Genomic DNA, 12,355 nt, shown 5'->3' with positions numbered 1-12,355 from the left:
TTTGAATTGCACAACCCATCTTCCCCAATAACCTTAGATTTCCTTGCCTAATAAGAATCTGTCTACCTCTACCTTAAAAATATTCAATGACCCCCACCTCCACTGCCTTCTGAGACAGAGTTCCTTCTAAGGGAAAAAAATTCTCCTTATCTCTATCTGGAAAGCGTGACCCCTAATTTTCAAACAGTTCTGGCTGCACCCACAAGAAGAAATATCCTTCCCACCTCCACCTTGTTCACCTGGACCTTATTGGATAAAAGCAAATTACTGCGGATGCTGGAATCTGAAACCAAAAGAGAAAATGCTGGAAAATCTCAGGTGGGCTTTGACAAAGGGTCACGTGGACTCCAAACGTCAGCTCTTTTCTCTCCTTACAGATGCTGCCAGACCTACTGAGAATTTCCAGCATTTTCCCTTTTGGTTTCACGCTGGATCTTATATATTTTAATCCAGTCTACTAACCTTCAGTGGAAACAGTTGACAGGGTCAATGGTAGATGGATGCGTTGAATACTTCTCATAATACGGATTTCCTGGACTATTCTTGACAGCATGGATTTGTTTGCTCATTTCTTTTTGTGCTTTTGCAAATGCTAATTTTAGATGTTGGACGTTTCTGTAAAATATGTCCGATATCGTGTTCAAATTGAAATACTAAATAAATTAGGTGTTCCAGCAAGATTACAAATGTTCTATTTTTATCTTTAACTTACAATATAAACTGAATGTTTCTTGGCAAACTAGTCCTGGGGGGGTAGGAGAAAGTTACTTTCGAGGCGGACATGGTGCGATGTGAAACAAGGAGGGACGCTGAATTGGCATCCCACTGACATTCCCTTCAGCTGATGTCTTAAGTCTCTCGTGTACTTTTTGTACCTCAGTTCCTCTGCTGCAGATTTCCAGCGCACACATTCGCTATGCTTATGTAGCGAGGTTACCAGGCAGCCTCCCATCAAGACATTGGAATAGAGCTTTAAGCCAAGTTTTTTTTTGGTTTTTAAAAAAAACAAGAAGCTGAGATCCCAATGGTGTGCCCGAAGCTCCAGTGCAAAAAAGATTAACGTCATTCCGCAAAAAAAAAGTTTCAGCCCATTGTGCTACAGGAAAAGCCGGAGCCCAGCGCAACTCCCCGCTGGAGAGCTCTCCACACCACTCCACAAGGCAGCTCCACTCCAAGTCCACTGCCGTCTGCTCCCTGCCGCAAGCCCAAGCTCGGGACTCTTGCTGCAGCTTTGAAGACAAGGTTGGTCCGCCATCTCCCGGTTCAAAGTGCTGGGCAATTCTGCCCAGAAAGGAGGTGAATATTGGAGAGGGAGAACAAAAAGAACTGTCCCCGTTACAATGAGCGGAAGAGTGGCTGAGAGCGAGACGATTTTGCTGAGCTGGTCTCTGATTCTGATCAGCGTCCTGATGTCTGATGTGGAAGCAACCCTTCCTTCTTCCAGATACAATCTCTATTCCTCCAGATCCACGCCCCAGCAAGCTGCCAACAGAGCCACAGGACGCAACAAGTAAGTCAACTCTGAGGCCAGTCCACTTTGGGGGAACTTTAGCAGCAAGCAGTGACCACAAGGAGTATTCCCCTCCCTATACTTTACACCAGCAGCTTGTGTACATTTTGCTAGTAAAATAAATTGATGTTGTGCGCTGAGCAAGTCGATTTAAACTGAGGGTAAGTTGACTATTTCGTTATCTGTCGCACCTTGACCTGGCTGCATTTGGTAAAGTTTATCCATAAGGCGGACCCTATGTAAAATCCCCGTTCCAAAAGAATCCCAGGTGGGAAAGTTGTTATGCTCAGCAGTGAGGGGAGGTGTTTCAGTATGTCTGCTGTAGACTTGCCCGCTGCCCAGGGCAGTGCAGCTAATTCCCTTTGCCTGTGCTGATGTGTGCTTTCTTTCCCTCTCCTGCAGGAACTGGTGTGCTTACATTGCAACCAAGAACGTTACTTGCTCGGTGCTGGACGGTGCGGAGAGTTACGCCAGGGCGGAATATCAGCCGTGTCCCTGGGGTCAGAGCAACTGTCCGCATGCTGTGCTGTAAGTAATCTCCCCCCCCCCCCCCCCCCCACCTACCCAGCCACCCACCCAGGGAGAGGGCATCCTTCACAAACTCCGGGTGATGGTCATCCAGGGAATAACATCAGAATTCTGCTCTGCAAAAACCACACAACACAGAGAGGCTCTGGATCTAATCTGCTTCCCACATATACACACATATATACTCATTTTCATAAAGCATGTAACGAAGAACTACAGAAATCCATTAATAAACACACCGTATCATCCCAGCTGATAAACCTGGATTAACCTGATGTGTAATATGTTTCTGGCTAAACAGCTGGATAAGTCACTGTGCCCCCGATTGCAAACCGCAAAACCATTTGTTTCCGAATTGTAAATCCCCCGGCCCCAAGACCAAACAAATGCTACTTCGTTTATAAACTAAATATCGATGCAACTGATACAACGAGCTGGCCTTGGCATGAATTCAGTAACGCCCAGATCCACTGCATCTGGCCACGTTTGGAAATTCTGACATCCAAAGGGGCTCTGATCCATAAATTAAACTTGTCTCGTGGAGCCAGACAGAGGCACTGCTGCCATCCGCTTATCTCAATCCCAACGCCCAGGAGAGTCTGAGACACTGCTTCCTCCTCTATAATCCACACACTCTGATTTCACTGCGAGCCTCAATCCTCCCCCCCCCCCCCCCCTCTCAGAGAGTCCACTTCCTCTCCAAACTGATTTAGGGTTACATTTCAAACGAGCACACGCTTCCAAAGCGACCCACTGTACCCTGCCTGATAGCAAAATGTTTACAACCTTTGGCGCCAGTGTCAAATCCTGATTGGTGGAGGACTGTCACAATACCTCTGAGGCGTGCTGTCACCTTGTTTCGACTTTGTAGCTTGTTTCACGTCAGCTTAGAGGGCCTTCCCTCCTAGTAATTATATTGCTAAAACTGGCTCTCTTATCCCAGGAACAGAAGTGTAGACACATAGAAATGCTTTTGGGATGAGGAAAGCTTTAGCAATATAAACATGCTCGATTCCCAGCTTGGGTCACTGTGGAGTTTGCACCTTCTCCCCATGTCTGTGTGGGTTTCCTCCGGGTACTCAGGTTTCCTCCCACAGTCCGAAAGACGTGCTGGTTGGGTGCATTGGCCATGCTAAATTATCCCTAAATTACCCAAACAGGCGCCGAAGTGTGACGACTGGGGGATTTTCACAGTAACTTCATTATAGTGTTAATGTCAGCTGACTTGTGACACTAATAAATAAAATAAACTTTACACAGGTCAACAGATTTAAGCCTTGCTCCGGTGGTAATACCGTGGTCTTCTGTGCATATTGCATGTTAGCAAAAATGTGTGTGTACCAGATTACAGGAGAAACCAGAATATCCACTGTGGGTGGCTCACTGAACCCAACCACATTCACCAAACTCATAAATCTATTCACCCAAGGTCAGACTCTCACTAGTAATTAGTGGACCATTTTCTGTGCGCATCATGTGTTGAGGCAATGCCAATTCTCCATGTTGCTACATGAACCATGATCGCATATCTGGCCAGATGGAACTCAATTGTTTCTTTAGGCCAGTGCATTCTTTGTTGCACGATGTGGAGATTTGACTGGGGTAGGCACAGTAAGAAGTCTCACAACACCAGGTTAAAGTCCAACAGGTTTATTTAGAATCACGAGCTTTCGGAGTGGGCAACTACTCACCTGATGAAGGAGCAGCGCTCCGAAAGCTCGTGATTCCAAATAAACCTGTTGGACTTTAACCTGGTGTTGTGAGACTTCTTTCTTTGTTACAGATCATCAGCACAATCCTTGATCCACTCATCAAAGTCCAGTAACACACTGATTTTTAATTTGGAATAAAAATGAAGGTAAGTCAGCGTCAAATTCTTCAAGCAATAACACTATGATCTCTTTAATGTTTCCTCAAGAATACTTAAGATTCAGAGTTGAAGACAAAAACTTTGCAGAAATCTTTAATTCATAAGGAAGAGTTTTATGGGGCCCCAGCTTGCAAGTTTGTGGGCAGAGAGGGGGCTTATGAAAACTCCCTGGGTGGCCATCCTGCTGTCCTCCCACCCACCCCCAACCTGCCTGCAATTTTATGGGGGAGATGGGCTCGAGCAAGGCCTGGACAACCCACCCATCCTCCATCACCCCAACTGGGACCCTTAAGGCTACTTCCTGTCCAGCCTCATTCTTAAGGCCAGCAGGAGGAGGCCAGGGATATTGTGGAAACCCAGCAGGTAACTCTGCTTGAGCCTTGAGAGGGAAATGGAGGGCCACTTCATCGTTGGCCTCCTTTTTCGATAGGGACCTTAGCCCCCTCCCCCACCCCCCGCCCCCTTCACTCCTGGGTCTCCCCCACCACTCTCTCAGCTGCTCCCTCTCCCTGTCTTCTCCATCAGGATCCAAGCCCACCCTCCCTCCCCTCGACCCTGATTTCTCCCAAATACCCTCCCATGGTACATACCTCTATACTGGTTCTGACATTTTGATTGGTCGGCCTGTCTGTAGCCCCAGCACTGGCCACCACTCCCAGTGAGTCTGCTGGGACTTCCGAGCTGCTGACCAATCAGATTGGACAGCAGCTCCCTGAAGTGGGACTGTCTCCTGAGAGAGGGAGAACCATCCCACCTCCAACTAAGTAATGCACCTTTTGCTGGTGGGATGTGATGCCCCCATTAAATGCAGCCCATCATTCTTAAAATATGTCTTTGGGATATTGGGACCATATATCTTCATAAACAGATCTAACCTGAGGCAGGATTAGGGGCCTTAACCGTTGGCCTCAGCAACCTTCATGAGCGAGGAGAAAATTAGTCTGAGTTTTCATTTGTGTCTGCAATGCAGCGAATTCTGCAGGAAAATGCCAGTGTGTGGGGATTGAGGAAGCCGAGGACCGGAATTGGCTGAGATGTCTTCCTTTATTGTACTGTGCTAACACTCGTTGACCAGACACATACATGAACCATTGTCAGTTTGGGCAGGTATTAGGGGACTGTACGTGTCCATGGTCTCTCACAGCCAGTTCTTTCAGGACAAGGGGGTAGAAGATGGAAAAGTAAATGTTGACTGTAGTAATTAGTTTTTAAACCACAACATTCCTTTGGAGTAATGGCATGAACATTTGTACAGTTGTTATATTTCAAAGGAATGATGTGCCTTAAAAGTGGTTGCCCCTGCTGTAAAATTGCCAGAAAAATGCCATGTTTAGCAAAATTCTTCCATGTTGCAGATACTTCACCAAACTGAAACATTGTCGTGAGTGGTGTTGCTGAATTTTTCTCGGCTCTTTTGTATCATAAAAATGATTTTTCCTTTTAATTAATTCCTCATTTTAACTCCCTCCGTAACTTCAAAAGTACTTTATTGGCTGAGAAATGCCTTGGGAGGTCCTGCGGTCATGAAATACTGTGTTTAAATACAAGTTATTTGGTTATTAGAGTTGGCAGTAGAATCTCTAACATTGTAATTCAATTGCTAACAAAAATATACAATGTAAGTGTTACCTTAGTAGGGCCTCTATGTAAATTGTGAACAGGATGAGCTGACTACAGCTGCATGTTTCTGCCCACCTGCATCTTGACCCCCTGTCCCAGGGTGACAATGAGTAATCTGTCACATCTTTCACCTCTGCTTCATCTCGAGGGATGCAACACTAGAGGAGTGTGAATATGAATAATTGAACCATTTCACACATGATATGAAAAAAATAGCAACTGAAGGATGACAATAAATGCACTCAGTCCAAACCAGAGAAAGGCTGCTCTATATCTCTTGACACAAAAGTCTCATGTCTGTGTTGAGATAAACTTTCCGGACTGAATGGAATAGCTTTGATCAGATACAGAGTCTCTCCGAGGGAAATCCTTTCAAATTCTCCAGAGCAGTTCTGTGGTTTAACCCTGTAATTAAAACTGATAAGAAGCTATTTGGATTGAACAGCTGAAGGAATCGGTATAAAGTGAAATACCTTTTAATCTTTCTGTGGCCCCATACCCTTCAGCTAATTACAAGAAGCATCAGCTTCAGGGAAATAATTAAGAAATTACATATAAGTACTTGCAGATTAGGCATGGTTAACCGCTCGAGTGCTGAAAGGTAAGTTAGCAATCCTCCTTTCAAAAGCTCCATTCATTTAATAGATTTGCTTACTGTAGTTCTTCAGATTCTTGTGACTCGAGACAACAAACACTTAGATCAATGAGAGAGATTCTCAAAGATGTAGGGAACACGTGCACTGTAAGGATGAGCTGAAAGAATAAGCCTCCCACACCCTCATTGTACAGACTAACAGTGATTCAGAGGTGCGCATATTAAATAACTTGCAGCAGAGCATTATTTTGTTTGAGACTGTAACTTGTGAACCCTGTACATTTCAGACGAACATACCAATTAGGAGCAGGTCACTCGGCCCCTCAGGTCTGCTCTGCCATTCAATAAGATCATGGCTGATCTGATGGTAACCTCAACTCCACATTCCTGCCAACCCGTGATAACCTTTCACCCCCTTGCTTAAGAATCTGTCTACCTCTGCCTTAAAAATATTCAAAGACTCTGTTTCCAATACCTTTTGAGGAACAGTATTGCAGCAGACGGACAATCAAAGCAAATATGTCTAAACATTTGAAAAGTGCTGCAAAAATAACCATGGGAACACAATGAACTGGCTGCAGTTTGTTTCATGTCTCTCCTGTTTTTTAATAGTTATTCTGTAATCACCTTTACTGATGTGTAGATTCTGCCAGCTTTTTCTTCTGTTATATTTGGGGAGACACTCAGAAATGCAAATAATTCAGCAATTCATTAAGAACCCCACTGATGTTACCTGCGAGAGTGTCTCAAGACCCCAAAGGATAACTTGAACCACCTATTCTTAGTGGTTTTTAGTTTTTGGAATAATGTGAGGAATAGTGTACAACCCAGTGGGGAACCAGTCCAGTCATTGTGTAAACAATTAATAAAGAGTATTTATTAAAATAAAAGAAAAGTGCATGACACTTAAATATATTGCTAACAAAACAGAGCATTTTATCTGAAATTATCTTTTGTTCCCAAAATCTATCCACATTCCCACACAGCATCCACTTTAGTACGTCCAGTTAAATCCAGCTCATAGTTACCACATAATGCAGCTTAGATTACCAAGTCTTGGAAAATGTTTTTTGCTGGTTCAGTGAAGGTACAAAGCTGTGTCTTTTAGAGGAGAATATCTGCAGTCTGCCGTGGCTCTAAATGTTAGATGGAACAGGTGTCCGTGGTTCTCATCATTGATAGAATTGGCCTCTCTGAAGATTTTTGCCTGTCTGGCTATTGGATGGAAAACTAGCCTGCTTCCCTAATGAGGGTGGTACCAGGTATACTGTTCAGCTGCTTTAATTTCCACCCCATAGATTCGGCAGTCTATCACTCAAATTCCTTTAGAGGTTATCAATTTTATATAGCTTCACTGATCTCTGGCAAACAAATGTTTCTGATTTGGCTATAGTAACCTCAATTTTTCTAGACGCCTGCTAATCTTGTTACTGGGCAAATCGCATCTCACTCTTCATCTGGACACCTGCTAATCATATTACTTGTCTGTTATTTTTGTTTTGTCAGGTTCACTGTTAACCTCCTTAACTTCCAAATTCCTGACATTAAATTTGGATTTTGAGGTTATATGCAGGTTGAAAATTAAACTGTGTTTTCTTAATCCTGTGGAAATTGGAATCAGTTAAAAAAGTAAACAAAATAAGTTATATAATGTTCCTGTGTTTTCTATACTTGTTTCAAAGTACTGCCATGTATAAAATACATGGCAGTAAAATAAACCAAGTATAGGAAATAGCGGACAATAAAATATGTTTGGGGATGAGTTAAATTGTGCTTATCACATAAATAAATGCTTGTTTTATATTAAATCTAACCCATGGATTTCCTGCAATGTGGCTTAGTGGAATGTAATTAATTTTTAGGCATAGATAATATTTAACTGGAATTCATTTTTGTTTTCCAATTGTGTTAATGATTTGGACATAGAAATAATGAATATTACTAAAGTGTGCTGATGCTAAATTTGGAGTCATAGTGAATTGTGAACACAAATGCAGGAGCATATAGGTGTTAGCTGAATGGGTGTATAGGTGGCAGATACAGTTCAATACATAGAAATTTGAGATAGAATACTTCTGAAAAAAGAACAGCAAAAGATAATGCCTGCATTTTGCAGTCAATCACAATGCACAGCACTTGCCAGTGACTCAAAGGAAGCTGCCCACAGCAATCTAATAATAGAATCCCTACGGTGAAGAAGGAGGCCTTTTGGCCCATCGAGCCTGCACCGACAACAATCTCACCCCAGGCCCTATCCCTGCTAATTTCCCTGACACTAAGGGGCAACTTAGCATGTCCAATCCACCAACCCTGCACATATTTGGACTGTGGGAGGAAACCAGACCACCCAGAGGAATCCCATGCAGCAACAGGAAGAACATGCAAACTCCACACAGTTACCCAAGGCTGGAATTGAACCCGGGTCCCTGGCACTGTGAGCCAACCACTGTGCCACCCATGTCCCATCTCTGAGATGTGGATTTCACCTTTCCCATTGTTAATTTGAATCAACACACCAAGCCAAGGGGATCTCCAGGAGTCCAGCAATAGTGATGTCATCAGCCAGGGTAGGCAGTCAAATAACATTGAGGAATTCTCACAGACAGCAAACCAGGGAGTTAAAAACACTAACTAACCTTCACTTTTTAATGCCGTTTTGCACAGAATGAAATAAAATTGAGATATACACATAGGATTAAGGTAGAAACTGAAATATCAAACAAACTTAAACATCATTATTGAAAAAATGTGGATTTTCTCCATCATAATGCAGAAATTTTACATTCCACAAATATAAAATTAATTTTTCAAGAGCCAGAGAAGTTGTTCATCAGTAACTATGAACGTAGTAAGTTATTAGAAAGCCAGTTACACTTCAATCAACGAGATGTAACTTTTTTCATGGGTTTTTGCAACCAGGTTATTACTGTAAAAGTGGAAGTTATTGTTAGTTTAGTGATTTCTAATTGATCGCAGTCTTCAAAGAATTCAGCAGTGCACTCTATGGGGAAACAAAGAATTACTGACAGAAACTTTTGGATTTCCATAGTTAACTGTGCAATTTTAGCCCCAGAAGTTGTTGTTAACTTCAGGGACGTAATGATCGGGAACATTGACAATTTTGCCGTTATGACAGCCATAAACTCCAGGCCATAGTCTTAACTGCAAGTTTCATCAGAGAATGAAGGGACAAAGTGTGCTAAAGTTGCTGATACGTTAAAGATGAGAATGGCAGTAACAAAGGCAAATGTATTCTGGATTTTATACATTTATAGGAAGGAAATTATGCTAAATTTGATTTGAATTGGTTTATTATTGTCACATGTATTGGGATGCAGTGAAAAGTATTGTTTCTTGTGCGCTGTACAGACAAAACATACCATTCATTGGGTACACAGGGGAATAGGAAAGGGGAGGGTGCAGAATATAGTGCTGCAGTTACAGATAGGGTGAAGAGAAAGATTAACTTAATATGAGGTAGATCCATTCAAAAGTCTGATGGCAGCAGGGAAGAAACTTTTCTTGAAACGGTTGATATGTGTTCTCAGAAGAAGGTGGAAGAGAGAATGTCCGGGGTCCCTGATTATGCTGGCTGCTTTTCCGAGGCAGTGGGAAGTGTAGATGGAGTCAATGGGTGGCTAGACCACTGCTGAATAATGCAATAGAAAAATTTTGGAGCCGAGGAAAGGAATCAGTGATGATTCGTTAAAATATTATGAAGAATAGGATCTTCTAATTCTGAAGCAAAGTTTATGCTTTCTTATGCAAACAGATTAGGATAAAGGGGACCTAAGAAGGATTTTTAAGACTCTGGCTGGAATTTTACAGTCCCGCCCACCACGGTAATTGGAGCGGGCGAGGGGCGGACCATGGAAAGGTCCGTTGACCTCGGACGGGATTTTACGGTTTTGGGACGGGCGAGGGTGTAAAATCCCGCCCTCTGTATTTGTATTTCATCAACATTTTTTTAATGCGTTTTTCCAATTAGATATCGCACGCATTTTCGGCCTACGTATAAAATTGCATATAAGACGGTGACTCAGCTGGCGTGGAGGTGTTGCCCCGGATTTAGGGGTGAAGATTGCAAGAATGGCCGATCAGGACAGGCTGCAAAGATTCCCCTGCCATCTCCTACTTCCAGACAAAGGAATCTTAGTAAGATTATGACTTGTGCCTGATTATTACTTTAGAATATTACTAAATCCGATCATGCTAAATTAAGGACATCGTTGCAAAATTATATATTATTTAAAAATTATGCTTTATAAAGCCTTTCTCACAGCCTACCCAGATCACCAATTTATCAAAAGCATCAGTATGCACCAAAGCAGTCAGTTTTCACTGCAATCTGAACCTGGCATGTGCTTTATCTATTTGAAACCATCTCTTGGTTGCTGTAGTTTAACTTACATAATTACATAATTAACAGTGAATACGCTACTTTACATAAGGAACTCCAAAGTTATGTATCTACCTTCATATTCAGTAGCTTGCTTTGTTTAGTTTATGTATTGGTTCTGTTTGATGTGGTAACAGTGGCCAGTAAACAGGATGTTCATCTTTTAAACTAAAACCCGCTGCAAAGAATTATCTTCGAAGAACAAAGCTAGTATGAAATCCAGAACAATCAGTGTTTGCTCAGAGGATGCTTTAGAGAGTTAAGGAACTTACCTCATTCCTGATAATTTGCCAATATTTGACTGAAAGCTCCAATTTCAACCTTTTCTTTAATTATTCAGCCATTGGAGAAAGATTTAAAAAATAACTGCATGCTCTCTTTTGATTGCCTTTCTCCTGCTACATATTCTCTACTTTATGGTAAAATTGGTTAACGTGTAGTGTAAGGAACAGTATAAGATAGTATAAGGTAGGGGCGGCACGATAGCACAGTGTTCGCACTGCTGCCTCACAGTGCCTGGGACCTGGGTTCGATTCCTGGCTTGGGTCACTGCCTGTGTGGAGTTTGCATGTTCTCCCTGTGTCTGTGTGGGTTTCCTCTGGGTGCTCTGGTTTCCTCCCGCATTCTGAAAGACGTGCTGGTTAGGTGCATTGATCTGAACAGGCGCCAGACTGTGGCGACTAGGGGAATTTCATAGTAACTTCATTGCACTGTTAATGTAAGCTGACTTGTGACTAATAATTAAAATGTTTTTTTTAACTTTTGATATTAAAACAAATTAAATACAGTCAAAACCAATGGAATGAAATCCAAATAATGAAACTGGAACCAGAAGCAAGGACCCTTTTTTGGGATCCGGCTAGTGCACATGACATTGAGGCCAAAGGTATAAAGTCCCGGCTCCTCGAACCTTCCTATTTGAAGGAAGGCTGCCAGCGCTCTGTGACTGAGACACCCAAAAATGTGCGCTGCCAAATTTCTAGGAAAATAACTTTTAGAGTACTGTTCATTGGTTATAACAATATTAAAGAAGCTTCAGCAAAGGAAATCATAAACAAAAGACCATTTGGACTTCAAAGTCTATCTCAGATGTAAACTTAGTCTTGGGGTGGGATTTTCCGTGCAACCCGCCGCATGTTTCGCCATGGTGTAGGCAGCCTGCCATTGGCCAGTGGGAGACAGTGGTTTAATGATAATGTCACTGGACTAATGCCCTGGGAACACATCCTTATGTGCCATGGAACATGTGCCACGGCAGCAGTGGAATTTAAATTTGATTGATAAATCTGTAATTGAAAGCTAATCTCAATAATGCTGCCATCAAGCTCTCATTAATTGTCAAAATTCATCTGGTTCATTATGCCCCTTAGGGAAGGAAACCTGCCAGCCTTACCTGATCTAGTCTACATGTGACTCCAGACCCACAGCAACGTGGCTGATTCTTAACGGCCCACTGGAATCCTAGTAAGCCACTCCATTTATGTGCAACTAGGGATGGACACCAAATGCTGGCTTTTCCAGTGATACCCACGCTCTGTGAAAAGAGTAAAAAAAGGAACATTTTACAGCTGGGTACATTTTCTCATACGAAAGCTGCCATCTATATGGCAGCCTATAAGCACCGTCAGCCCCTGAATTCTGGAGGAAGCCAAAGTGACATTCAGCATTTTATCTAGTTTATAGTTCATTAAATATCAAGGCCAGAACTTTCCGGCTGTTGATGTCAGCGGGATGTTCCAGTCCCGCTTACAGCGCACCCCTGCTATGGGTCTCCTGGCAGTGTTGGGTGCATTCAACGGGACCAGAAGATCCCGCCACTGGCCAATGGCGGGC

At 42.8% G+C, this 12,355-nt stretch overlaps 1 protein-coding gene across 2 annotated transcripts in view; it reads left to right on the top strand.

The window, feature by feature from the left end:
• Positions 1-878: 878 nt before the first annotated feature.
• LOC144495720 (EMILIN-2-like) overlaps positions 879-12,355 on the top strand; it is a 54,440-nt gene continuing 42,963 nt past the window's right edge. For both annotated transcript variants that reach the window (XM_078216070.1, XM_078216071.1), the window contains exons 1-3: positions 879-1,510; positions 1,913-2,038; positions 10,112-10,278. In XM_078216070.1, coding sequence (XP_078072196.1) covers positions 1,341-1,510; positions 1,913-2,038; positions 10,112-10,278 — 463 coding nt within the window. In that variant the 5' untranslated portion in view covers positions 879-1,340. The remainder of the gene's footprint in view (positions 1,511-1,912; positions 2,039-10,111; positions 10,279-12,355) is intronic.

This window comes from Mustelus asterias, chromosome 7 (genome assembly GCF_964213995.1).
Source record: "Mustelus asterias chromosome 7, sMusAst1.hap1.1, whole genome shotgun sequence".
Taxonomy (NCBI): Eukaryota; Metazoa; Chordata; class Chondrichthyes; order Carcharhiniformes; family Triakidae; genus Mustelus; species Mustelus asterias.
Note: the sequence above shows the minus strand (reverse complement) of the source record. Positions and strands in the feature narration are given on the sequence as shown.